The sequence below is a fragment of the Eucyclogobius newberryi genome, unplaced genomic scaffold, assembly GCF_026437365.1.
Source record: "Eucyclogobius newberryi isolate DKJ021-1_F unplaced genomic scaffold, fEucNew1.0.hap1 SCAF_22, whole genome shotgun sequence".
NCBI classification, from domain to species: Eukaryota; Metazoa; Chordata; class Actinopteri; order Gobiiformes; family Gobiidae; genus Eucyclogobius; species Eucyclogobius newberryi.
The window spans coordinates 17,652,884-17,680,826 of record NW_027315857.1 but is presented as its reverse complement, the minus strand read 5'-3'; the positions used below and the strand labels follow the sequence as shown (position 1 = coordinate 17,680,826).

At 39.8% G+C, this 27,943-nt stretch overlaps 1 protein-coding gene across 6 annotated transcripts in view; it reads right to left on the bottom strand.

The window, feature by feature from the left end:
* The window catches only part of nrxn2b (neurexin 2b), a 1,099,331-nt gene that overhangs the window by 49,262 nt on the left and 1,022,126 nt on the right, over window positions 1-27,943 (bottom strand). For all 6 annotated transcript variants that reach the window (XM_072459234.1, XM_072459237.1, XM_072459236.1 and 3 more), the window contains one exon: window positions 18,573-18,744. In XM_072459234.1, coding sequence (XP_072315335.1) covers window positions 18,573-18,744 — 172 coding nt within the window. The remainder of the gene's footprint in view (window positions 1-18,572; window positions 18,745-27,943) is intronic.

Here is a 27,943-nt window from a genome sequence, read left to right as displayed (position 1 = left end):
AACTTCAGAACTATGTATCTGGGCCTCAAAAACGCTTCTATGGACACTATAAATGGATATCTTTGGAACGTACTTTTGACAGTGGTTAAAAAGGCCATAACAAAGAAAGGAATGACACAAACCGCACCAACGATGAAGGACTGGACTGACATTGGTATGGACATCAGGCAAACGGAGGAAAGGACATTCAGACTTCATTTGGACACATTCGACAGACTTTGTACTAAATGGGACTTTTATTTTATTGAGAATATGCTGTAATTTTCTATGTTTATTCTTTAAAAATAAAAATAAAATTAATAAATATTCATATCTGAGTGCTTTTACTTTGAAAAACCACCTTGATTTTTAATATTTTGTGATATTCTCAGGTTAATCTTGATTTTCCGTTGAAATCACATTACTGTATTTTCCGGACTATAAGTCGCACCGAAGTATAAATCGCACCAGCCAAAAAATGCATAATAGAGAAGAAAAAAACATATATAAGTCACACTGGAGTATAAGTCACATTTTTGGGGGAAATTTATTTGATGATCTTGAAATGCAGTTTAAAATAATAACAGATGAGAGAACATGGTGAATAGGTGTGCGTATGCTAACGCTAGCACCTTCAGCTACATGAGACACTTCTACATGAGAAGTGTCTGGTATGTTAACGTAACATATGAACAGTTATTCAGATATCTATAGCATAAAGAACATGCTAACAAGTTTACCAAAGCATCAGTTTTACCCCAAATCACTAAATCCACTGAATTCTTCTTCCTCTGTGTCACTTCTAAACAACTCCACAAACTCTGGAGGTAGAGGAAGTGCAGATTCTTCTTCTGCGTCGGGTAGAGCCTAGAGCGCCCTCTTGTGGTTGTTGGTGTGAAAATAATCAACGTGTGACATGCGGTTTCCAGTGTGAAAATAACGAATAATATCACATAAGTCGCTCTGGAGTATAAGTCGCACCTCGGCCAAAACTATGAAAAAAGCTGTCCTGAAAATACAATATGTTCCACTTCACTTTTGCCTCCATTCGGGACTTAAGACTGTTTATTTCTACACCCTTTTAAAGAGTTACCTTTGATGATGATGATGATGATGATGTTTGAATTTTTCATTGAAAGTTGTTGACATTTTTAAACAAGCACAATCGTTTTTTACCGCCGTCTTTGCTCCTCTTTTTCAAAGGCGGTTACGACACACTCTCGGCTCACTCGCCCTCACCCTCCCCTGCATTCGCTATGTTCTTTTCTCTATCTCGCTCGCCATCTTCCCCCTCATCCAGGGGGCAGTAATTGAGATCTACCGTCCAACTGTGCCAGAGCCAATCCCGGCAGAGGACCAATCAGGATCACGCAGCGAGCAGGGCCCGACTTCAGTGACAGCGACTTGACTTTCTTGGCACTGGAAATAATCACCGCTATGTTCAGTGTTCTGGGCGAAGTCTGCGAAAGTCGGTTGGAGGCCGCTGATGTGATCTCCTGCGAGCGCTTGGACCACGAGACAGGGACAAGTCTATATCTTTAGAGGAGATGGAAGCGGCAGTTTGGAGTCATTAAACCAGCCACATGGAGTTACAAGTCGGTTTGCTATAGTTGTTGCTTGGATTGTTCTACAGCATTGCATTAGGTTTTTAAGATATTCTAATTTTGACTTTTATTCAAGACGATACCTGTTGTAAGGATAAATGATGATGTGAAGAAAAATCTGTTGCAAATGATGGAAAGTAGAGGAAAGTTGTAAAACATCGAGAGTCTTGGGAGACTCAATTACATCCAACAAACACATTTTCTGACCCTTTAAACATTACTTCAACAAAATAAAAGCCTTTTAATATTTTTGTTGCAAGGTAATATTTATGGAATTTCATAACTGGGATGGAATTTGTAATATTTTTGCAAAATCTACAGTATATATGTAGTTAATGATTGTTAATCATTGACTGAGGTTCAGGAGGTGGACCACGTCTCAACCTCTGACTCCTCCTCCCACAACCACGCCTCCACGCTTTAACCACACCTCTAATTACCCAGAAGCCCTATTTGTACAGACCTATCCCAGCGTCTCTTGTTGTGTGTCACCCGAGACAGAGCCCCCATCCAGTGTCTCTATCCAGCCAACTCTCATCGCTCTATCACCAATATATCATCGATGATCTATCATTGATTCATTGTCGTCATCACCACAAGTATAAATAAACATTCTCTCATATTCCATTGTTGTGGCGTGGTCCTTGTTAGTGAAGTATAATGTGTTTTAGTAACATTTGCCCTTTAATATTATACATGACAAGCAGGTGGCGCCACCAGGATAACTTATTATCTGTTACTTTGTGTGGAAAAATGCTTGTAACAATCAATTGACTAATCATGACGATCAGTGAAGATGAAAAATAAGTTGTATTTTGAGCATTGTAATGGTTTTCTAGACTATACAGACATTTTTGTAAAAACGAAAGTGACAAAAACATTTTTAAAAAAATGCAGATTTTCACCAATAATACAGTTGACCTTCAGTCACCATATTTAACTTTTATTTGGTTGTAAAAAGTATCTAAAGAGTCTCAATGTAACAGAAGTAACTGTTTGACCAGGCGACTAACTGAAAAAAATCACTGACTACTATAATAATTACAGCCTGAATGTATTTCATGGTATTTTGAGCAATAAAAACACATGGATCAAAAGGTTTAATGCCATACTGAGGACATCCAAGCAACGCAAGAACATATTGATAATAGCATAGTTGAATACATATCCAGGTATGTTTTTGATGGTATATATATGCTATACTTTGATGGTTATAAGCTCTAAAAAACGGTAATACGTGTCCTTTAAATGTTCAGATCCCCCGGATATTTACAAGACATAAATCGTCTGTATAAAACTAGTCACCCTAATGTTTCCCCAGAGAGCTTCTCCTTCTGCCATTATCCATATATTAGGGCAGTGTTTTCATCCTATTTTCAGACACAAGCCACCAGAACATTATCAAACAAAAGAAGAGCCTGTGTCTGGCGCTTTGGGTTTTCTAACAGTGGTTGTACGTCTCTTTTCTGGTTCACACGTTTTCTCAAGAAAGTCCCAAATATTTCATGAAATTACAAGTGAAAACCATTTAAGACGTTTTTTCAAAGCAGATTAGTGTTCCTCGCACACACTGGTTGAAACTCATGGAATTAGTGTGCAAAGTTATCGGCGTTGACACAAATTTGAATTATTCAGCGTGACGTAGTGGAAGTGACACCATATATTCCAGCTGCAGTGTTAGTGTCTGAATATTTTTACAACGAACACAAATACAATTTAGTTTTAGTCATATTTTTATAGTTTCATGATTAAAACATGTTCATTTTGCATACATTTTCATACATTAGATATATTGCTAACACGATTTGAGAGGTAGGTCTTACATAACTGTTCCCTAACACACAGGGCTCATCTCGGCTGCCGTGTAGTGCTCAAATGGACATGTTTTATCCAAACTCCGGGCTGTGTCTTGTGCTCAGTGTGCTGCTCTCATCTTTCATCTGCTGCTCACTGGAGCGGAGCCCTGGACATCGCCGCACATACGCTCCTCGCTTCATGGATCTGGAGTGATTGTATTGTCTGCAGGCTGAAGAACCCATCTCCTGTTTTAGCCTGCTAAACTTTCAGGATGTCACCAGGGGATTCCAAATGCTTCCGTGCTGTTTTGGCCAAAAGGAGAATTTTCAGTTTTTAGTGCTATTGTGTCAGTACTTATTTGCAGTGCTTTAGGGGATGTTACATTTTTAAAAATAATAGTTATTATAAATTATTGTTGTTTTTGGCCGGTTTGCCCTCAAACACATAAGACCTTTCACAGGGAAACAACACTGTATGTTTTATTATTTCATTGAATGTAAGACATTGTAACTTCTCCAAAGGCAATTTTGTCCTATTGAGACGTAAAGATTAGCACTTAAAGTGGTACCTACACACGCCAAACTTTACAATCTTGTACTTTCTGATAGATTGTACCGAAGGATTTGTTGATATCTAATTCTAAGCCTGATTTATTAAATCACATTTAATAAATTAAATTACCTGAGGTCAGTTTTCATTTTCTTTGAAAAATGTAGGTTTAAGGTTCAATTTACTTGTAATATATAGTAGCATTTCAAAACCATGGGGCAGCATCAGCCTTGGTCATTCAGACGCGAATCAGATACTCATCAGGGATGAGGGTGCTGCAGTCAGCTAACAATAGGATTTCTATGGCCCATTACGGGGCAGTTAGTGTAACAACAGATTACTTTCATGGGTAATTTAAAACAGCACTAACAAACAGATAAAGAGGACAGGCTATGATCAGGAGGCTCCAGCCTGGGCAAGTCCTATTCAGAGAAGGATAAATGTCAGAGATCTCAGACTAGATCACCAGATTGAGAATGACTCTTGGATGAGAGTTGAGAGTCTTGTTCTTCTAAAACAGAGTCCTGATGACTATAACAGAATAAGTGATAACATTTAGCATTCAGGTTAGCATTTGTTCCTTATTTAATGCTTTATTTATTATTTCTATTTATTTATTTTTTCCCAAAAAATGAAAGCTCCATGCGTATTACCAATCTAATTTTCCAAGCCCACAAAGAACTCTGAACATTGTGAATTTACCAAACCAGTAGAAACCACAGCCACTCTCCCATTGGCTAATACTGCCACTCAGCGAACACAGACTCGTGACCTTGTCATGCTGAAATGGAAATCTGTTCTTTGCTATTGCTCCACCATTTTTAGAAAATATTACAAGTTAGTTTGGAGAGCTCTGTTCCCCTCGACCTGCAGCATTCTTGCAGCTATCCCACCCATTGTCGCACTTGTCTTGATTTTCTGTCTCTAATGGTCAACCCTTTCACTAAATTGTCCCACTAAATGCCACTGCACAGAGAAAACAACCCTTGACAACCACTATTCTTCCCCCGTACGCCTGCATTTCTCTGCCTTTGATTTATGGCAAGCATTAAACAGTTTGCCGTCTTTTAAAAATGAACATTGTAGTGTGTGATTGAATTTGCCGTTGCACTGTATGTTTGGAGTCATTTATGACATCCCCGCAGCCTTCTGAGTCGTGTGTGCCGTACTTGGCTATGTATTTTGTAATCCTGCTGCTGTGATACAATCCAATTTGTTAGCTGCTTATTATTCAGTAACATGCGAGAGCTCATCCATCACCACGGTGGCGCTTTATAGACGCTGGCTAACCCCCGGTGCGTTCTCCGTTAGCTCATCAGTTTTAGCTATGCAGCATTAGCATTATAGCGGTAAGGCAATTAACGTGTGCACAATAAGACGCGCATGCATGTTTGCTAGTTTGCATATTTAAGGATTTACAGTGTTTACGCAACAATTTTCGTGTTAAAGTTGTGATTTGTCCTTGAAAAATTATTTAAAACAATATTGTTTAAAACATTTTTGAACTTTCAAGGGAAGTAAAATAAACTAACTTCCAAATTTTCAAGATGCTACAATGCTACAATATGCTTTATTATGTAACTAAAAAGAAGCCAATACTTACACTTTTAGGCGAATGGGTTACCTCCCTTAAATCTACTGCAGAGGCAGATACTTATATACTTACAGATACCACCAAACTGCTTATAGGAAAGCGGTAAAGCTTTATTTGAACTTTAATGCAAAAAGGCACTCCACAAAATGTGATTACATTCCATTATTGGTAAGCTGCAAAACAGGATTGTGGACGTCCTTATTACACTCTTTTTCGTGTAGAGCAGCACACAGTATAAGCAGTAATAGAGTTTGTAGTCAATAGTAATTTAAAACTTTATATTTTGGGGTGAGGGTGAAAATCAGCCCAACACAAATATCTGCAGAGCTTATCCTCCATCTGCACTTTTGGGTTCTGAAATATCTGTATCGGCATTGGCCATGAAAACCCCCATATCGGTCCATGTCTACAGTTTACATATGTGTACTTAAGTTTATATTATATACATGTAATATATAATTGGGAGACAGACATTTTTAAATCCCAGAAAGCCTTGTTTTCAATGGCTCTTTCTGATCAAAAACATCCTCCCGACAACGCCAAACTGTAGCTATGTATCACTGATCACCTTCTACTTAAAAATAAAGAAAATCCCTTTACATTTAGCACTTGTAAACATTGTTGTAGGTGGTGTACACTCCCACTGGTCATAATGTCAGCGAAAAAAGTCTAATCGCCAGCAATCTGCGGCGAGACTGACAACATAACTATAGTTGTGAAACGCGTAACGAAGCTCTGAAGCTCCAGGGGGCAGTGTGATCAAGCCCAAATGTCAGCACAGATATAAACCGCGGCAAATTGATGGGTTTTTACAGGGGCCGCCGTAATTTTACAGTGCTAAATGACTGTAATCACGCAAAGAGCTTATGATGTAGCGATTAGGAGGGTGCCCGGATGACCGCGAACTGGGAGGGGGAAAAGGTCGGCGCTCGGAGCAAGGTAGCTATTATGTTGCTGTGTACAGGTGCGGTGTGAGTTCTTTGCCAGTGTGTGTGTGGAGAGAGCAGCTGGTGGCGAGGTGGGGGTGGAGGGAGGAAGGGAAGAAGGAAGGAAGGAAGGAAGGAAGAGTGAAGGGTAGAAGGACATGGGACAAATGAGCCATATGTTAACGAGAAATAGGTGGAAGAACACGTTGGTGACAGCCATTAACAGTGTCAAGGTGCATGTAACATATGGAATAAAGATGTGTGTTTAAAGTTAAGGCGTGTCCTATAATGGATGGTGGTTACAGGGTTTACAAATTGATGGTTATTAAAGACAAAAATGCCGTTGCGAGGCTATTGGATCTGTGAAGAGGAAAGAAGGCAAGCGTATTGACAGTGACTGGGACCAATAAGAATTCAAATGTGTAACTAAGGTGCACTATTGTTTGTACGTTTGCAAAATCTGACAGCATACATTCACAATGTTAATTTATAACTTATAATTTTTAAGTAATTTGTGTAGGTGTTTTTCATTTCTTCTTTTACAATCTTCCCAATCAAGTTGGAGGGATGAATCAATTCAATTTACAACTCTGAGTGAATTAATGTTAAGCAAACATAGTTATAACATGGTTAAAACCTCATAAAAGTCAATTTGACATCATGTGTTCCCTTTGAGCATGGGAAGAGCTCAGGATGTGTTTTGCTGTTCTACGCACACCTGACTATCCGGATGGCCTTCGTTTTACCTCGGGACCTCGGGTAAATTGCAATAATTACGAACATTGTGTTTCTAGCACCGTGCAAATCGTCCATGTCTGTGAAATTGCTGTATTTCCGCAAACTCCAAGGTCCTCGGGTGAATCTGGTCCCGTGCGGATGCTAGTCCGAGCCGTGAAGCTTGTATCCAATCACAACATAAAGAGTAAACGGCCCCACACAAACTGCAGTAAAAAACCCGGAAGTACAACCCAGTTGTCGTGGCAACAGAGAACTGAGCCTCTTTAGAGAAAGTTTTGATGCTTTTGGAACAAAGATTGGATTAAAGGACAGAGATTTTGTTTGTTTCATAAGAAATCTGATCGTGTGGATGTCATTTTGACCGTAACAACGTGGTCAAAATAAAAACGTCTCACACTACAGCACATGTAACGCTACACCAAGCTAAAACAGACCTACAGTAGTTGAAGATGGAAGACACACTAGCAAGATGGATGAATTAAAAGGTTTGTATCTTATTTCAACACAATGTCATGTTTGCCATTTCCGGATTAAAGTCTGTAAAAACGTTCTTATATCGTGGGGAGGCTCAATAAAAAGACAGACTTTGTCAGGTCATTTAAATTTGACAGATGTAGTGAGGTAAAACTAATCCTGTGGGTCTTTGGATGAACAGAGGAATATTATCAGTGGATTGGTAATATCGACTTAACCTCAGGAGCAGTTTGAAGATCTCAAGTAAAGACAATGCAGCGTCATTACCTGCGTCATTAGCTTTGTAGGTATGTGCAATAGAGCTCAGGCTCAAACGTATAGCATAGAGAATTTAGTTAGCCTAATGGACATTTTAAGATACTAGCTACAAAACTTAGCATTCATTAAATCTCTATTCTGACACTATAGTGAACTAAATGTAAAAGTGGACGACTCTTTGGCCAATGTTTCTTTATGGATGTTTTACTCATGTTGCTATAACGTAAGGTTCTCATTTTTTCCTTTCTGTTTCTTCCTTTCTGGCAAAGTCTATTCAATTCATCCTCAGTAAATTCCCTATGCAGTTGACAATTAGCTTCCTCAGGTACGTTGTGCTGTCCACTGACCAATAACTGGGGGGAAATGAAGCGGCTCAATCCCAACGCCGGTGCCAACATCTGCTGCTGCGCCTGTGCCCAGGTCGCCCAGCTCACCCCACAGGGATGTTTCTTGTGAGCCTTCTGCCATTTTGGATGTTGTTTGGCGTGTAGGGGCCAGTAACCGCAGCCGTACAAGCCCCTGGGGACACCTGACAATGTGGATTAGTTGGCCTTGCGCCGCCTTGGCATTATCGGTCTGCTCTCCATCCGTCATGGAGCCGTATACTGATGTGTAAGGGTGCAGGGGATAGGCGTATGCACTTATACACATGGAATACCCAGAGGAGAGCATCGGGGGACGTGTTGCTTTCCTTGTTGAGGCGGGCTGACCCGTGGCGACCATGTTTGCTGTCAACATCTTGTCTGCACACATCATCACCTCGAACCAGGGCACAGAGGAAGAGGCGGCTGAAGGCAAGACTGAGGCTATTGGAGGCAATGGAATGTGTTAGTAAAGTGCTAAGGGAGCTATAATTAAGTCATTATTATAGGAAAGATGTGGCAGGGAGAGATAATTATTGTCATGGACAGAATCTACCTGTCAAAAAAATTAATCAAAATCAAAATCTTTGCTGTGGTCACACTCTCCCATCATCAATACAAGATCATAATGGAAAAAATATGCAAAAATATTGACTCCAATTCCTGTCTTCAATTCCAATTCATGTTTACTTTAACAAATAAAATGAAACTTAGCAGGTATTCTGAATGAATGAGAGAGTGCTGTTGCGACGCATGGTAAAATAACGAGCCGTGTTACATTGACAGTAACTATAACGATGCTATGGCAGGGGAAAGAATAATTTTTTAGATTACTTGTCACTGGTTCACAACGGCGTTATACTTAAAGGCTGTTATACTTAAAGGCGGTTATACTTAAAGGCTGTTATACTTAAAGGCTGTTATACTTAAAGGCTGTTATACTTAAAGGCTGTTATACTTAAAGGCAAAGGAGAGAACACCTAACTGTCATGTTTCCTTTCAGAAGATACATTATTTTACATTCAAAAACAGGAGATGCCAAGGTAAATATGGTTATGATATGTGTCTTTGAAGGGATCTCAATGAAGAAAGCCTGGCACCATTTACACTGACAAAAATGTTCACTGAAAACCATGAAATCAATCACAAAGCTAGTATATAAAGCTATGAAAAGCGATTAAAGAATAATAATACAGTGACTACGCAAAAGTCTAAACCGCATTCCACACTGAACTTCACTAAAAGTAGATCTGAAGTTAACAGTTATTATATCCGACATGCATATCCATTAGAAGTTTTAAATATTATAATAATCTGATTCTGATGATCTTATATTCAGCAGGAGAGCAAACGTTTTGGTCGTTTTGACGAATATGATCCAAATGTTCTTTGCAACGTGGATATTCAGGAAAAACTACAACACTAAGAACAGCCAAAGATCAACCCAACATTTACTACACTCAAATCCTTTGTTAGAATCACAGCCTGTTCCATTCTCTTCCACGCCTTCCGTCCTTGGCTTGCCCCCCTCCCGGGATCGTGAGCGTTTCTTGGTTCGTCACCTGTTCCATGGCTCCCTCGTCCCTCCACATGCACCAAGCAGACAGGGCTCACCTCTACAAGGACGTCCCAAAGAGACAGCCTGATATGGGTCAGGACAGATCCACCGGGGACAAGAGACTTTTGAGGTTTTTTTTAGTTTTTTACCAGTAAATACCGCTCCATGTTTTTAGATGACAGTCACACTGGGCCTGGGACATTTATGGAAGGCTTTACGTGATGTGCGTTTTGTGTCAACTTGATGTTACCGTGGCATTCTGACATGAGTGCAAATACAAATACCTTAGGACCCAGCTACAGTTGGATTGTTTGGCATTTTGACATATTATTGTTTCTAAAGAGGACGCATTGTGTAGATTCTGTTCAAATGATGCATATTTAATGTGAGGCACTTCAGGTGAGAAGGATTTATGTGTTGTTTTAACATACAAACAAGGCATTTGATGTAAAGCTCATTTTGCGAGTTTGAAATGACAAACAAAGTAACAATAAAATGGCCTGTGATCAGTGATACATAGCTACAGTTTGGATCTGTGTTGCCTTAATTATATATTATTTTATTTTTTTACACAATTTTGTATTTTTTGCATAATAAAATCAGCTGGTATATTGTATATTTCACCCTCAAACAATGACAGTCAAGTTCCTATTCACAACTGATTCACTGATGCACTCACTTTTGTTTGAAGGACTTCTCTGGAAAGACTCAAATGAATTCTATAGAAAGACCTGAATAACTTATCTAGCAAGACTTGAATAACTTATCTAGAAAGACTTGAAAAACTTATCTAGAAATACTTGAATTAATTATCTAGAAAGACTCAAATTACTTCTCTACAAATACTTGAATGACTTCTCTGGAAAGACTTGCAGGACTTCTATGGAATGGGTTGAATTAACTTTCTGGAAAGACTTGAATGACTTCAACTAAAATGTATTCCAGAAAAAGACTTGAATGACTTCTCTGGAAAGACTTGCTGAACTTTTCTGGAAAGACTAGAACGACTTCTCTGGAAATGTACAAAGAAGACAAGCTCGTAATCTTCAGAACTCTAAATTGAAACGACAACATGCAGGGACTGTGTGTGATATCACAAATCTTCAGATTAGAAAACCCAATGAGGTCCGTTGAGGATTCTTGATTATATGGTAGGATTTGTTTCTCCAAAGGAAGCAAAATATACATATTTGAACTCTCAAAGAACGGGTCAAATGCAGGGGACACATTTCCCCCGTCTACCTTTACATTATTATAGGATGAGGTGTGCAATCGATAACCTAGCACTCCTTAAAGAACCTTGAGACAAAAACTAATTATGAAATGCATTAAACATTCATATGAGTGATTATCCAGTTAATCCTCAACGCCCCGAGCTGAAATATAGAAATGTGAAGCCTTATCCTCCCTTGTCCCACCTATCTTCCATATTCCTGGCTTTGTTTTGGCACTGAGGAAGGCATGCCCTCTCCCGTCATCCGTCAGACTGGCAGCGCTTCACCGAAGGGGGCATGCATCACAGAGGCGCCCCATGACTTTGCGCTCCTTTCTCCCGTTATTATGATGGAAATGAAAGCCCCCTCTTTGACTACAGCAGCCCTCCAGATAGTCAAACAATTGTCGGGACTGTTCTGAAGATTACAGCACATTCAACATTCACCAGAATCCAAATGGCTCTTGTGATGTATGCGGTGTAGCTTGTAGGCCCATGGTAATGCATGTAAATTGAGGTTGTAGTTGAATAATAGCAACAACAAAAAACAGCGTGCATAAGTGACAGTATGTGTGTGTACATTAATGGCCAATATCTTGAAAAGCGCTAAAAAAATTATTAATTATCACATTATTTCATATTCCTGGCCAGTGTTACTTTTGTTTTCCGCAGATACAGCACATGCCTTTACTACACGTTTATGAGAATGGAATAAATCATCATTAAACTAATTATATACGGCATGTACGCAGACCTTAAAATTTAAAAAGCGGTCGCTTGAGCCCTTCTGCAGTTTAAGTATAGCAATATTGTGATAACGGCGACAGCACTAGTTAAGTCTACTCCCTTGAAGTATCCTCTTGAAGTCCTAGTTAGTCATGTGTAGACTTGGCTAGTCTTGACCCAATGTAGACCTAGTTACTTTCATGAGATGTATTGGGTTGTGGTCTAGAGCTGATTTAGTCATGGTATAGTACAGTTCAAATTCCTGTTAACATCAAGTTCTCCCTTGAAGTCCTAGTTTGTCCTGTCTAGAATTGGTGCAGTCCTGGATTCGACCAAAATTAGACCTGGTTTACTTTAATGACAGTTAGGTTTATGTCTTAAGCTGGTTCAGTCCTATAGACACCTGGTTTAGGCTTGTGTTGACCTGGTTTAGGCTTGTGTTGACCTGGTTTAGGCTTGTGTTGACCTGGTTTAGGCTTGTGTTGACCTGGTTTAGGCTTGTGTTGACCTGGTTTAGTCCTATAGACACCTGGTTTAGGCTTGTGTTGACCTGGTTTAGGCTTGTGTTGACCTGGTTCAGGCTTGTGTTGACCTGGTTTAGTCCTATAGACACCTGGTTTAGGCTTGTGTTGACCTGGTTCAGGCTTGTGTTGACCTGGTTTAGTCCTATAGACACCTGGTTTAGGCTTGTGTTGACCTGGTTTAGTCCTATAGACACCTGGTTTAGGCTTGTGTTGACCTGGTTTAGTCCTATAGACACCTGGTTTAGGCTTGTGTTGACCTGGTTTAGGCTTGTGTTGACCTGGTTCAGGCTTGTGTTGACCTGGTTTAGTCCTATAGACACCTGGTTTAGGCTTGTGTTGACCTGGTTCAGGCTTGTGTTGACCTGGTTTAGTCCTATAGACACCTGGTTTAGGCTTGTGTTGACCTGGTTTAGTCCTATAGACACCTGGTTTAGGCTTGTGTTGACCTGGTTTAGTCCTATAGACACCTGGTTTAGGCTTGTGTTGACCTGGTTTAGGCTTGTGTTGACCTGGTTCAGGCTTGTGTTGACCTGGTTTAGTCCTATAGACACCTGGTTTAGGCTTGTGTTGACCTGGTTTAGGCTTGTGTTGACCTGGTTTAGTCCTATAGACACCTGGTTTAGGCTTGTGTTGACCTGGTTCAGGCTTGTGTTGACCTGGTTTAGTCCTATAGACACCTGGTTTAGGCTTGTGTTGACCTGGTTTAGTCCTATAGACACCTGGTTTAGGCTTGTGTTGACCTGGTTTAGTCCTATAGACACCTGGTTTAGGCTTGTGTTGACCTGGTTTAGGCTTGTGTTGACCTGGTTCAGGCTTGTGTTGACCTGGTTTAGTCCTATAGACACCTGGTTTAGGCTTGTGTTGACCTGGTTCAGGCTTGTGTTGACCTGGTTTAGTCCTATAGACACCTGGTTTAGGCTTGTGTTGACCTGGTTTAGGCTTGTGTTGACCTGGTTTCGGCTTGTGTTGACCTGGTTTGTAAAGCAATCTTACTTTCTTCCGGTGATACAACCTTAATACAACCATCCACTTTCAGTGCAGTCTTCAGCTTTCTTCCCCAACCTATTTATTTGTTGTCTTTGCAAACCTCTCATTCCCCTTACGAAATGTCAGCGCTTTATTCCGTGGTTGTTTGTACGTTTGCATGTCTATTGTTTATTGTTTCAGCACATCTTCAGTTCGGGAGGAAGCCAAAGAGACTGTCGTGGAAAAATGGCTTTGATTCATTTATGAGAGCCAGATACGCACTCGGAACTATTCTTGGGCTTGTGTGCTTTGAAGATCTTGTTTTGAAAGTTGCAGTTAGCGTCCTGGGGAAACGGGGATGTCATGCATTAGCAAAGCAAAAAACCTCAATGAGACGGAGACACTCAGGAGGGAATGAGTGACAGCAATGATCAAACGAAGGGGGTTCCTGAAGTTGAGAGACTTGTGATCCAGGTTGTAGGACTTGTGGTCTGGTGATGTCTGAATGGAGCCAAATTGGGCGCAGTTCAAATAATAACCAGATGCTTTTGTTCTCTGAGAGTAGAAAGAAAGCACGGTCGTTTTGTGGGACCCATGTGCTTCCATATGAATCATAACTATAGAAAATGTATATATCAAGAACAAGGGAAGACTGATTATAAAGATAAAACAAGAAATAGAATAGATAGTGCCTGTGTATCCAATACAACCAAACTATGGTCAATATCACTTGACTTTTACTTTTACTGGGGAAAGTACAAACCCAAATCAATTGTGTACAGGTCAATTTGACACATTTATGTTGTATGGTAAGGTTTTGCTTTTATTTTGGTAACTTCCTGTGAAACCGGAAGTGATGGTGAAACGGAAGTCTACTTGACACTAAGAAAAGACGCAAAGTAAATTGAACAACAATAAACGGACAAAACACGGACAAACTCAAGGATCTAGCTACAGTCGACAGGGGAACAAGGTCTGTAGTTAAAACGACTGTACTAATGAAAGATTTGAAATGTTCAATTGACGAATATGTTGGGAAATATTGTACTAATGTAATGAGCTACGGTGATTTACGACCAAAATGTAATTCTTTTTTTATTTTGTTCTGTCTAGCTCTTACGTTGGTTGAATGACAAAGAAAAGGAACCATTAAAAGACATTTGACCATCAGTTCTGGCCTTCTCAATTCGACTGGATGCTACAAATTGTGTTTTTTGAAAAATGTTGTACTGCAGTGCATCTAAAAATATTCAGTTTCACTAAATGCTTAAAGTTACATTATCACACTGGAACATACAATTGAGCCACTTCCTTAAAAAAGAAGACAAAAACTGCTGATAATACATATTTGCTTGATTACGTAATGACATTAAGACAAGTATTTTAAACATTATAGTAACGGTTGTTGTTGTTGTTGTTGTTGTTTTATGGCGGTTGGCATCCAATTGTTGCATTACCGCCAGACTTTATTCCTCAGACTTTTCGTAGTTGTTGTTGTTGTTTTATGGCGGTTGGCATCCGAGTGTTGCATTACCGCCAGACTTTATTCCTCAGACGTTTCGTAGTCCTCAGACTCTGTCGTAGTCCGTAAAAGACTCAGACTGTCGTAGTCCGTAAAAGAACTCCTTCCATTGCTTTGGTGTTACAAAGCCCATGAGGTCATGATATGTCTTTGTGACTAGAATAGTTGTTGTTGTTGTTTCAGAGACCAACCGGCTTTATTCCAGGGAGACTCTTCTTCATCTTCCTCTCCTTCTTTGACGTTCGGTGCTTCCACCGTACAGCTTTATTCTTCAGGCTTCATTCTATAGGCTTTAATATGTCCACTGATGTCGCTGCTTGGTAGCCGTGCGTCTACGAGACTGGACGAGGACAGGAGACCACCCCCACCCCCATCTCGTCACTCTGATCACTCTGACTCCCCAAAAGCAGACCCCCATCACTCCGACTCCCATTTAGCGCCTTTAGCCTGTTTTCTATATCTGCCCAATCAAGCTCCTTTGTTCCAAGGAATCTCCCTGCAGCTTTAGCAATGATCCTGATCCTTTCAGTTCTACTTTGAGTCTGAGCAGCACAGTTTACAACATCCACCATAAAGAGTACAAAATCCTCTCTATCCACAACCAGGGTATTCTCATTAATTCTGGAACCTGCACACTTGGGACCTCCACTCTTGAAACCTTCACACTTCTTGGGAGCCACGCTGGCCTTTCTCATTTCGCCCTGGCTGGGAGCAGCGCTGGCTCCTCTCTCTGTATTTACTCTAAACTTGTTACTTGAAACTTTCTTGACTGCATCTGCATAGGATATACCTTGAGAGACCTTTATTTTCTGCACCTCAGCAGCTCTTTTGCTAAACCTGCATCCCCCGTAGGCAGAGCTATGTTCTTCCCCACAGTTACAGCACTTCAGTTTTGCTCCCACGTCACACCTCCCATACTCGTGATCTCCTGCACATTTACCACATCTTTGCCTCCCTCTACAGACCGCTGCAATATGCCCAAAGCGCTGGCACTTAAAGCAACGCAGGGGCGGTGGAACATATGGCCTAACGTCATGGCACATGAACCCAATGAACACCTTACTAGGCAGGCACCTCCCTTCAAGTGTTACCATTACCGACAAGCTGTCACATCTTACCCCAGACCGGGTCACCTTCAACCGCCTAGCGTCCACCACCGTAGCTCCAGTCAAATTCTCCTTAACTTCATCCACAGACGTCGCCGTAGGGACACCTACGATAACTCCTCTGACCGTGTTTCTTTCAGCATCAGACACAAGAATGTCCTTTCCACCCAGACGTTTAGTTCCAATCGCCTTCCGTTGCTGAGCCGCGTCCTTGCACACGACCAGCAGCGAGCCATCTCTAAGGACACTCGCACTCTTGATCACTCCCACAGCTACAGTTAGGCTCTTTGACAATGCCACTGAATTCCACTCCTTAAAGGATGCACTATCCTGTGCAAGCTTTATGATCACCTTTCAGTCTTTGCTCTCACCCCGGATATCAATAGCTTCAGCCTCATCCTGCTGCTCATTCCCAGAACCCTCGGACGAGCTAAGGGACTTTTTACGTTTCCGGGCACGTGCAGCCAGAAAAGGCTGCTCCTCCACGCCGTCCAGAACGTCTTCGACCACCGATCCACTCTCTTCCGCCATCTCCCGTCTCTCCAGACCGGAGACTAGCTCTTCTTCTTCTTCTTCTTCTTCTTTACCGGTTACAGAATACATTTCAATGCTTTGATCGGTATAACTCTAATCTGCTTTGATCGGTATAACTCTAATCTGCTTTGATCGGTATAACTCTAATCTGCTTTAATCGGTTTAACTCTAATCTGCTTTGATCGGTTTAACTCGAATCTGCTTTGATCGGTATAACTCTAATCTGCTTTGATCGGTTTAACTCTAATCTGCTTTAATCGGTTTAACTCTAATCTGCTTTAATCGGTTTAACTCTAATCTGCTTTGATCGGTTTAACTCTAATCTGCTTTGATCGGTTTAACTCTAATCTGTTTTGATCGGTTTAACTCTAATCTGCTTTGATCGGTTTAACTCTAATCTGTTTTGATCGGTTTAACTCTAATCTGCTTTAATCGGTTTAACTCTAATCTGCTTTAATCGGTTTAACTCTAATCTGTTTTGATCGGTTTAACTCTAATCTGCTTTGATCGGTTTAACTCTAATCTGCTTTGATCGGTTTAACTCTAATCTGCTTTGATCGGTTTAACTCTAATCTGTTTTGATCGGTTTAACTCTAATCTGTTTTGATCGGTTTAACTATAATCTGCTTTGATCGGTTTAACTCTAATCTGCTTTGATCGGTTTAACTCTAATCTGCTTTGATCGGTATAACTCTAATCTGCTTTGATCGGTTTAACTCTAATCTGCTTTAATCGGTTTAACTCTAATCTGCTTTAATCGGTTTAACTCTAATCTGCTTTGATCGGTTTAACTCTAATCTGCTTTGATCGGTTTAACTCTAATCTGTTTTGATCGGTTTAACTCTAATCTGTTTTGATCGGTTTAACTATAATCTGCTTTGATCGGTTTAACTCTAATCTGCTTTGATCGGTTTAACTCTAATCTGCTTTGATCGGTATAACTCTAATCTGCTTTGATCGGTTTAACTCTAATCTGCTTTGATCGGTATAACTCTAATCTGCTTTGATCGGTATAACTCTAATCTGCTTTGATCGGTTTAACTCTAATCTGCTTTGATCGGTTTAACTCTAATCTGCTTTAATCGGTTTAACTCTAATCTGCTTTAATCGGTTTGACTCTAATCTGCTTTGCTCGGTTTAACTCGAATCTGCTTTGATCGGTATAACTCTAATCTGGTTTGATCGGTTTAACTCTAATCTGCTTTGATCGGTTTAACTCTAATCTGCTTTGATCAGTATAACTCTAATCTGCTTTGATCGGTATAACTCTAATCTGCTTTAATCGGTTTAACTCTAATCTGCTTTGATCGGTATAACTCTAATCTGCTTTGATCGGTTTAACTCTAATCTGCTTTGATCGGTTTAACTCTAATCTGCTTTAATCGGTTTAACTCTAATCTGCTTTGATCAGTATAACTCTAATCTGCTTTGATCAGTATAACTCTAATCTGCTTTGATCAGTATAACTCTAATCTGCTTTGATCAGTATAACTCTAATCTGCTTTGATCGGTATAACTCTAATCTGCTTTGATTGGTGTAACTCTTTTCAAAAACCTTGTGCACATAAACAAAAAAGTACAAATGTGCCTATAACTAATGGTGATTGGAAGGATCTAGATTCAGTCGTTCAAATAGAAAACTATACTTGATCTTTACCTTTGCTTCGCTCATTGCACACACTTCAAAATACAACCTCTCTGTGGTCTGTGCTCGAAGGACCAAGGCCAAAAATATGTTGCAAAAGCAAATTATTTCAATTGTCTTTAGCCGCCCTGGAGCAAAACTCATTAGCAGCCTAATCATTTTTGTTTTATGAAATCGTGTCTGACAGTGGTGCATTTAGCAGTGGCCAGCCATAAAATGTCTTCCTTTGAAAGACCAGCTATAATAATATGTGCACAGTGGAGTGAAGAAAAGCACAGTTAAATTCAGAATTAAAGGATGTAATTTTATGTCCATAGAGACACATTTAGTAATCACTGTTTGCATTAAATAAAACATCTTTTGTTATTGCTCATATCTGTTGCTCAACCAATACGCCAACAAATTTAATGTGTGCTTTTCTCTCCCCAAAGTGCCGACACAAACAGTGCTGAAAGTCCAATAAAACAGCAGAAGTTGTCCCGGATGCTTGTTCCTACCTGATGGGAAGCGCTCTATGACGGGCTGGTTGTCCACTTGTAGTGTCGCGTTGCCACCACTGCGCGTGAACCGCACCACGTGGTATTTGCCGTCGCTCACCATCACGGCGCTCTCCTCGATGGCTATGTCGTCTGTTCCCACGTTGAAGATCACACCGATCTTTCCCCGCTCCTGCGAAGAGAAGAGGCGCGGCAAACGTTAGCACACACACCATTAACCACGTGGAAGTTACATGGAGCAGAAATGCGAGCAAAACGTTGTAACCCAAGCGATGTGCTGATAGAATGGCAATCGTTGGATGCAAGACGAGAACAGCTCTGCCTTTTGTTTGTGTACAAGGCTCTAGTTGATTATTTATCCAGTTTATTGCACATTAGTTCAAGTATTCACTGTTTGAGGTCTCAGGACATTTTTATCTTATCATTTTATGCCTTTTAATGATTTTAAAGCACTGGTCAAGGATAAGCCTCAGTGCCAATGCACTTGTTTTACATAATTGTGTCTCAGATTGTATGTTTAAATGTGTTTTCACATATTGTTTTGTTTGTTGTGTATTTTGTGTGTTTTAACAGGGTACTTATGAAAAAGTGAACTTTTCTCATTGGGTTTTCCCTGTATAAATAAATAAATGAAATTAAATATGTAATTAAAGGTTGTGTAAAAAATAATAATCTTTGAGTAAAATTTTTCTAGAAGGTGTAGAAGAGTATTAAACATTTCTTCAACAGGATTAAACGAAAACTCCCCAAAAACAAAAAACAGGAACGTCGCTAACGTTGTGTGGCTATTTTTCACATTTAACCAGCCAAAAATCTGATAATTATTGGCTTTCTGGACCCTTAAAGATGATTTAAATGACATGCAAAATGATACATCTCATGTGGATGATCAAAGAGTCCATGATCTGAAAGAAATCAGATAATTTTGCTGTGTACATATCATTTAAACAATCTTTTAACTTAAGATTTTGAGTGCGCATGTAACAACAACATCCATTGTCACAGCCAACAATGCAACGTTAAATCTGAGCGAACACACCGAATGAAAGGTACTGTACACCACCTGAACACCTTCTCTTAGGTCTTGGGCGTACGGGCAGAACACATTTTAATTAATTAAAAAAACAACTAGCCATGCAACATCAATATCCACTCTATATACCGGAGGCTTCACAGAGCAAACCCTGTGTAGCATTAGCGCACATCAGAAACTCGCTAATGAAGCCGGCGCATGCTCCCGCCGGCGTCACCTTTAGCATTCACGGGCCGCGCGACCTCCACAGACTCCTGCCGACCTCTTCCTTCTGCCTTCTATTAACGCCGGCCGCCAGCCGCCAGCCGCCCACCGCTTCTAGTTTATTACAACCCGCCGCACACTCCGCTGTTAGCGACTGTACAGCCCGTCTCCATCCTTTCTCCGTCCGCAGTCTCCGGAAAGGTCAAAGTCATTTATGGCATTACAGTGCGCCGCGGAGGGGGAAGCAGCTCGCGACAAGCAAGACAGAAACGCTACCGACCGAAGAGCGGCCGCGCAGAGAGTTCAGTCGAGCTGTCTGCAGTCGGGAAGTATGAGGACAAGATGGAGTTTTGGGCGTAAACAATGGTTTCATCGTAACTTTTAAAGAGACTTGACACATTATGTGACTCGCCACCTGTAAAACCGCCACAAGTCGGCCTGGACCAAACAGAGAAAAACAGGGTTTTAGCTTTTTTTCCCCAAATTTGTGATTTTTCTTTTTTTGCATTATGTCTGATTGATTGCATGTTTCTGCAAATGAAAGAAAGTCACGTACTAGTTCTTCAAAAGCCCTCTTTTAGAAATCCAAACTGAATTCAGCATTTGTCAGCTTGAAAAAATGCAAGGAATAATTTTAGCTGGATAAATTATATTAGGCATAATTGTTTTAGACATGAGTAAATGTGTTTGTATGTTTTTCTGACCAACATTATTGTTTTGAATTTGAACCAAAAAAACATTCAATCTTTGTATTATCTGGATCCAAATGTTTTTTCTGCCATTTTAATTTGTTCTATAATTTAAAATGTTGCAAAATATTAAGATACGTCCATCTTTTTAAAATATATATATTTTTTCCCTTCCATTATCATCCAGTTGCGTTTTTGGACTTGAGTTTTTGAAAACAAACACATATTGTAATCCAAATCGAAACAATTCACAAGGTTGTATTGCTTTTGCAACAAACAATAACCAATCTCAATAGATCTACAATATAATGGGAATATAGACAAAGATAAAGAAAGCCCACAGCTACAGATACAGTTTTCTCTTCCTCAAGCCTTGGCAGCACTCTTCCTCATTGTCACCCCAGGTCAGGAGTGTGCTGCTGGGTTTCACGCTGTCGCTATCTCCCCCTGAAAGCCTGGTCCCGTTCTATTGATTCCACCGACTCATTTACTATGTGCATTCATTCCCTGCACGATTCCAGATATTCTGAGATGAGATATTCCGTACATTTCTCCCTCGCGGCACGGATCCATTATTCAAGACTGATTAGGGGTTATCAGAAAAGGAAAATAAAGCACCTCGATGTTTACAGAACTTTAAATAGCTAATTAATTGAGTAATAAATGCAACGGGTGTACAGTTGGTTAATGGGCGGTATAATAGCGGCATTCACTCCTGGTGCCGTGTGAAGTGGCTCTACTTGTCGACGCCTCCGATTAGGGTATTAATTGAGCATACTCAAATGGCAAGTCGGGGTAGCCTTGATTAATATAGCGGTGCGACTGAAGAAATGGATTTACTACAAATTTATATCTTATGTTAATGTTGATTTTGAATTCTGCACCATACGTATACTTAACAAGGGATTTTTACAACGTTTTAAAAGTCTTAAAAACGTGAAAAAACAGTCCACATTGGTCACTAAATGCTAAACGGTGAATAATTAGGATGCTATGGCATCCTAATTATTCACCGTAATGAGTTTATAAGTGCTTTAGCTTGTCGTCAAGGTAAAGATAACAAGGTAAAGACAGAACACAACGGACTCATTTACGCACTAAGAGCTGCTTTTACAATATATCTGTACTGTATTTTACTTTATTACATGAATAATGAAAAATCAGGTACAGCCCCTCTAAACTTTGTCTTTAAATTAGGGTGACAAGACGACCCTATTTACACGGGACAGTCCCAGATTCGAGCCCCATAATCTCAGTATTCAAAACCATCGATTTGTCCCAGTTTTACCCAAGACATGTCCTAGTTGTCCCGGTTTCTGACCATGCTAATACCCACCGACAGTAACGAGGAACATAACGGGTGTTTCTTTAGCTAAAATAAACAGAACACAAAAAAAGCGTAAAGAGAAAGAGGTGTGAATGAGCCACGAAAGGAGCAAAGTGCATAAAAATGTACTTAATTACATCCAGTTTTAACAGTGCAAATGCTTAAACTACCCAAACCTAAAAGCGGTTAGCGGAACCATCGCCATTTTACCGTGAGCGCCATGTTGCTAAACCTATGCTGTGCTAAAGCTACATTTTGCTCTGCTTTGCACTCCGGTTATTGATTGATTTGGGCAACAGGCACCTGATCAGATCGGCAATGCGCAAAACTGAGTAATCAAGAATTTGTTTCTTTTAGCTAAACCTTTGACAAAACTGAATTCACGCTAGGGCTAAACGTTTCCCTTAGCAATGACTGAGCTAGCAGAATGGGAGGTTTCAAGCCAAGCCCCAGTACAATCTCTATTTTGAAGAACAATTTTGCGGTAATACATTATGCGGGGCTTTTACGAATAAAGCTAGCCCGTAGCTAGCCTCTTTCAGCATAATTCCGTTCTGCAAACATGCTGCAACATCTCAAATGGCAGGGCGTACTCGCTCGCAGGCGTTTAATCAATTCATACATGGCCCAGCCTCGGAACGCTCGCTCCCTATCTCCCTCCATTTTCTATATTGATTGTGAAACATGAATATGAATGCTGTCAACAGGATGATTAGCCAGGCCCAAGCGTATGTAAATGTTGTACAAGGTTAGTAATGAGAGCTTTGATTTTGTAGATAGCGCCGCGGAGGAAACGTAAGTTGGATTCACGAAGGAAAACGGCAATGAGCGTACAAAAGAGAACAGTGGATTGTTCTCGTTAAGACTAAGGAAAGCGTATTGACGGTGTGAGAGCGCCTCGTGGCAGGTAAACAATAATGTGTATTTATTTGTACAAGGCAACGCCAAAATCATGCAATATACTTTCCCTCCTCAGCCACACACATTCTGGATCCAGCGTTTGAAGAGTGAGTTTAGTGTTTTACCCAAGGACGCTATAAATGCTATTTTACACCTTTATATAACAAGTACACCTTAATTAGCCTCAACAGATTATGGACAATGAGTACAAAGAATGAACAGTTTATTCAGAATGATTCAGGCTTAGTAAATATAGGGGTTAGAGTATTAATTAGGTTGCTAAGCCTGAATTATTCTCAGTCATTTTTTTGTTCATTATGAATGCATAAAGCAAGATTGAATTGAGAACAAATGCACCAAACTCCATTAGTCCGGATGTGGAATTGGTTTGGTCCGGTTCTGTTTCTTATGTTTAGTCCTGACGTACTCCGGGTTTTGTTTCGGGTTTGTCATAATTTAGTCCCAGCATTTGGTGTGGTGACTGTGTAATGCACCTTGACGCTATTAATGAACTAGTTTATGAACTAAATTTGGACGAAAACGCCTCCCCAGAACTTAAAGCAACAGCTTCACTATATTTTTCAATCAATTACAAAAAACAGGAAGTGTAGTACCATCAATAAACAATGTGTTCATTATGAATTAAGTCTTTGTTCATGCTTTGTAAAGGCTATTGAAAGTGTAACTATTATAACGTTCACACCACATTATAAAAGCTCAGTAAGAAGCAATGGGTAATTTAATTTTCTTGTTTTTTTTAGGCAGGCTTTTATTCCATGCCAGGTGCTGCTATGACCAATCCTCTATTATGACTGAGCTCATCCTCTGTGTTAACAAACTGGGTCATGTTGGTGATGTTAGTGGCAGACAATGTACTCTGACATTAGTTAATTTGGACACTTACTGCACATATAACTGCGGTCGACATAAACTGGCATTCAGAATCCACTGTTCTTATGTCCCGCATCCATCTCCATAAGACTCCACACACCAAAAAGCTCAGCCCTAATCACAACAGCACCTGCAAATTTTAATTCAATCCAACAGCGAGGCTAAAGCAGCAGTCAGTGAAAGGCATAAGGCGGGCGGAGTTTGAGCGATATCTACCCGGAGATTAGCATTTTGTGTTCCGCCACAGCGAGGCTCTCTTCCCTGCGCTCGGGGGTTACGGAATAGATCAAGCCCATTACTCCGGCAAGCCACTGGGAACTCGTGCTTTAAAAAAAAAAAGAAATGAATTTAGTGCAGCCATAATGACATTTTAATGGCCCTTTTCCTTAAGCGAACATATCTCTGAGAATGGAAACAGAAGAGGAGGAAAAAAACATATATTGGAAGCAGTCAGGCCTGCGAGGAAAGGAAGTGACTGGTGGGAGACAATAAGCCGGGTGCTCTTTAGACATTGCTGGTTCTAAACTACAGCTTAGCCAGGCTTAATCTGCAGCAGTTGTCGGCTAATGCTGCGATTCCAAACCAGTGGTGCGCAGACACTTAAGGGTGCATAATTGCTTACCGGGGGGTACATGAGCCATTCTTTTTTTTTTATCAACTTCATGTGTATTTTTATTGTTTGTACATATGTATCATTGCACTTTGGGCTTTTGAAGTTGTAGGTGTGCTTTAGAAATAAACTTTGAGATTGATTTCGATACTTGGGATGATTCCGATGTGATATTTCCCCTAAAAATATAACTCATTTTTTATACATTGCATCTGGTTTGTCTATGTCCTTAAATAAAAAAATAAAATAAAAAATGTAACAAAAAAAATATAGTGTGGCTTTTCTCTATGCTGCCAAAAGAGCGCTCCAAGGGTATCCATCCATTGTGTCCATTGCAAGAGTTGTATGTCCCAGTTATGTTTAAAGTCAAGTGGAATGCTAATGTTGAGAATAATCCGCTTTGCTTTATTCAATGTCAATGTCAAATTTATTTCTAAAGCACATTTAAAACAGTAGAAGAAGTAGTAGTAGTAGTAGTAGTAGTAGTAGTAGTAGTAGTAGTATAAATACACCTTGTGATTGATATTGATACTTGGGATGATTCCGGTGTGATATTTCCCCTAAAAATATAATTCATTTTTTATCTAGTGTGGCTTTTCTCTATGCTGCCAAAAGAGCGTTCCAAGGGTATCCATCTATTGTGTCCATTGCAAGAGTTGTAAGTCCCAGATACATGTAAAGTCAAGTGGAATGTTAATGTTGCTTTGCTTCATTCAATGTCAATGTCAAATGTATTTCTAAAGCACATTTAAAACAGTAGAAGATGAAGTAGTAGTAGTAGTAGTAGTAGTAGTAGTAGTAGTAGTAGTAGTAGTAGTAGTAGTAGTAGTAGTAGTAGTAGTAGTAGTAGTAGTAGTAGTAGTAGTAGTAGTAGAAGTAGTAGTAGTAGTCTAACTCTCACAAACTCTTTGCTATTATTCACGTTTATTCATTTTTGGTGTGTTAGCATGTCATCTACTGGCAGCAGAAGGAATTACCATGGGGGAAAAAAAAAAAAAAGCTGGCTAGAATGCAGTCGTAATGAATGTGTTATGAAGCAGAAATGCTCAGAACGAGTATGATTTAGCGCAGGAGAAATTGGAGCTCAACCTTTGACGACGCAAAACTGCAAACGTTGGAAATGTTGCGTGTTTTTGTGGAGGAGCAAAGAAGACAAGCTCGTAAACAGGATTCATCTCATTCATCCTCGCAACACTGAGGCTGGCTGCACAGGCTGGCACATGTGCTGCTATTTATACCAGCTCTGTCATCTGCCACCACAGCGAGAGAGAGAACACAAAAGAGAGAATGTGCAAATTCTGAAAAAACAACAACCTGCAAATAAGTAAACAAATAAATAAACACCCACATTTGAATTCTCTCAGCTTTTAGCTCAGATTATAACATTTCTACAGGTCCTAATATGGGAAGGATGTTTGTTTCTCTTTATTTTATGGAGCATATGTGAGAAAAGCAAGATGATGGACAGATTTCAGAAAAAAAGACATTACATAAACTGCAAGTACTTATTTTGAACACTTATTTTCACTTGTCAATCAAAGAAAATAATGTTTTTTTGACATCTTAAGTGGTGTGAAGACATTATGGCTGAGGTTAGGTTAGGTTAACAAGTTATTTATTTAATTGTATTATTTAATACAGTTGAAGGATGTAGATACAAATAAATGGTTAAATTACACTTGATATAAGTCTACTGACATGTCATCAAAAACATTTGATAAATACTTTGGATATTGTAATAAATTATCATTTCTAGTTCATCTACATAGACCAGGGCATTTACTTTTCCCCAAGGGCCATATTCGAAGGGCCAATCCATGATGTAAATATAGAGGGTTATGATTGAATTCCTTTCATGTCATCTTTATTAATCATCTTTATTAATGACATGTGCAGACACTAAAACAATAAAACAAATCCAAAGAGTAACTTTCATTTTTCAAATTTGAGGGGGCCACAAATTCCCAGGTATTTCATGGACTATATTTTTGACTCTTTTTTTTATCTCCACGTTTTAATCCTTTTTGTATTGTATTAGAAAAGGTGGGATGTCTAAAGGGCCCGAATAATACATTTTAAGCAACAAAATAAGAAAACTACTTTGCCATCTTTTAGACAATCTTATTATCCAGTGTTCAGTTTTTTCTGTTTAGTTTCATGTATTCAAAAAACTGACTCACATTCTTACTAAAAGCAGCTTTTTGAGTTGAAATTAGACATTTCTTTCCGGGAAAAATATGTTCGGACATTCTGTAGACTTTCGTTCTAATTGCTTGCACAGAGGGCTGCCAGATCTGTTACGCAAATCATGAGCAAAAACTTTGTTAGGGACAGAACTTAACAGCTGAAAGTTCTGCTCATTAGAGGCTCTACATTCAAATTGTGCTCAATACGCTTAAGAAGAAAGGAAGTCTTCAACTCAATTCCTGTAGTTTTTATGAAGTATTTATTAAACAAATGAACAGTATGTGACAAGATATTCAAGAATTTGACTTAGAACTTAGAACTTAGAATTTGTCCCATCAAAGATCGGCGTTGTTTGAAGGTGATTTGTTTGATAAGAAGGAATTTGAATAACGAAAATGCACAAAAATTAGACATTTATAAGATATTCAAGAACAACCTTAAAAAATTACAAAACTAAAAACACAACGGTAACTTTTTTTTTTTTTTTTTAACATACATTACACATAATAAACTTTTCCAGAATTTGAAAATAATTAACTGACCTGCCAAAACAATTGCCAATAAACATAAAACATGTTCTTTTCCTTTTAGAATTTGCCTAAAAATAAAAAAAGAAGACCTACAACTCTAACCGTAAAAAGCCACATTCCGTGACATCGCAGAGAGCGGCAATAGGAAAACGCTGAGAGCTCCGAATGGACGAGAACTAGCACTTTGTGTGCAAAGAGGTTATCAGGAAGCTGGTGCAGCAGGAAGCATGGCGATAAAAGGACACCGGAACCTTGATGATGCTCCAGGGCCCCAAGGTGCAGCTGGATCAAAGGCACGTTTGAAGACACAGAGAGATGTGGTTGGGCGCCGCCACGTAATTAAGAGCAAACTGAAAAGACAAAGGCAGTCCAGGGCTGAGAGGTGTGGTTTTGGTCATTTTATAAACTTTTGGGATCAGAGCAGTGTTCATTTTGAAGATTTGGTTTAGTTTTAGTCACAGTGTTTTTATTTTCTTTTTCTTAATTTGATGTTATTCTTCCCAGTCTGCAGCACGTCACAGAGCAGCATTGTGGTTTGGGCGGAAGACCCCACAGGTGGACACACCTTGGACTATCGGAGCAAAAATACAGACTATTATTTTAAAATAATTGAACATGGAGGCGCTTTGTGCAGTAGTGGGAGGTGTTCTTTTCTCTCAACTGGATTAAACTAAAGGTTCATTTGCGGGCTTGTCTCGCTGTTGTGACAAGTCATCTTATTCGCTTATGCAGCACAAATAAACACACATTGAAGCTCTACCACAAGCTTGTCATCTCTGCTGATCTAAAACGACCTTTAGGTTCGCCTGCATTTCCTCTGTGGAGCCCTCTGTGTACCAGGAATGGTGGTCGGCTGTGGCTGCTGGGGCCTGGCTCGTGGGCCCCTGGATGAGGTTTGGTGTCTGTCTCACCTCTCCTCTGTATCTATAGGCAATTCTCTTCTCCTGCAGTTGACAGCTCTGATGGTGCTTCCTCAACTGGTTCATCTGTACTCAGCCTC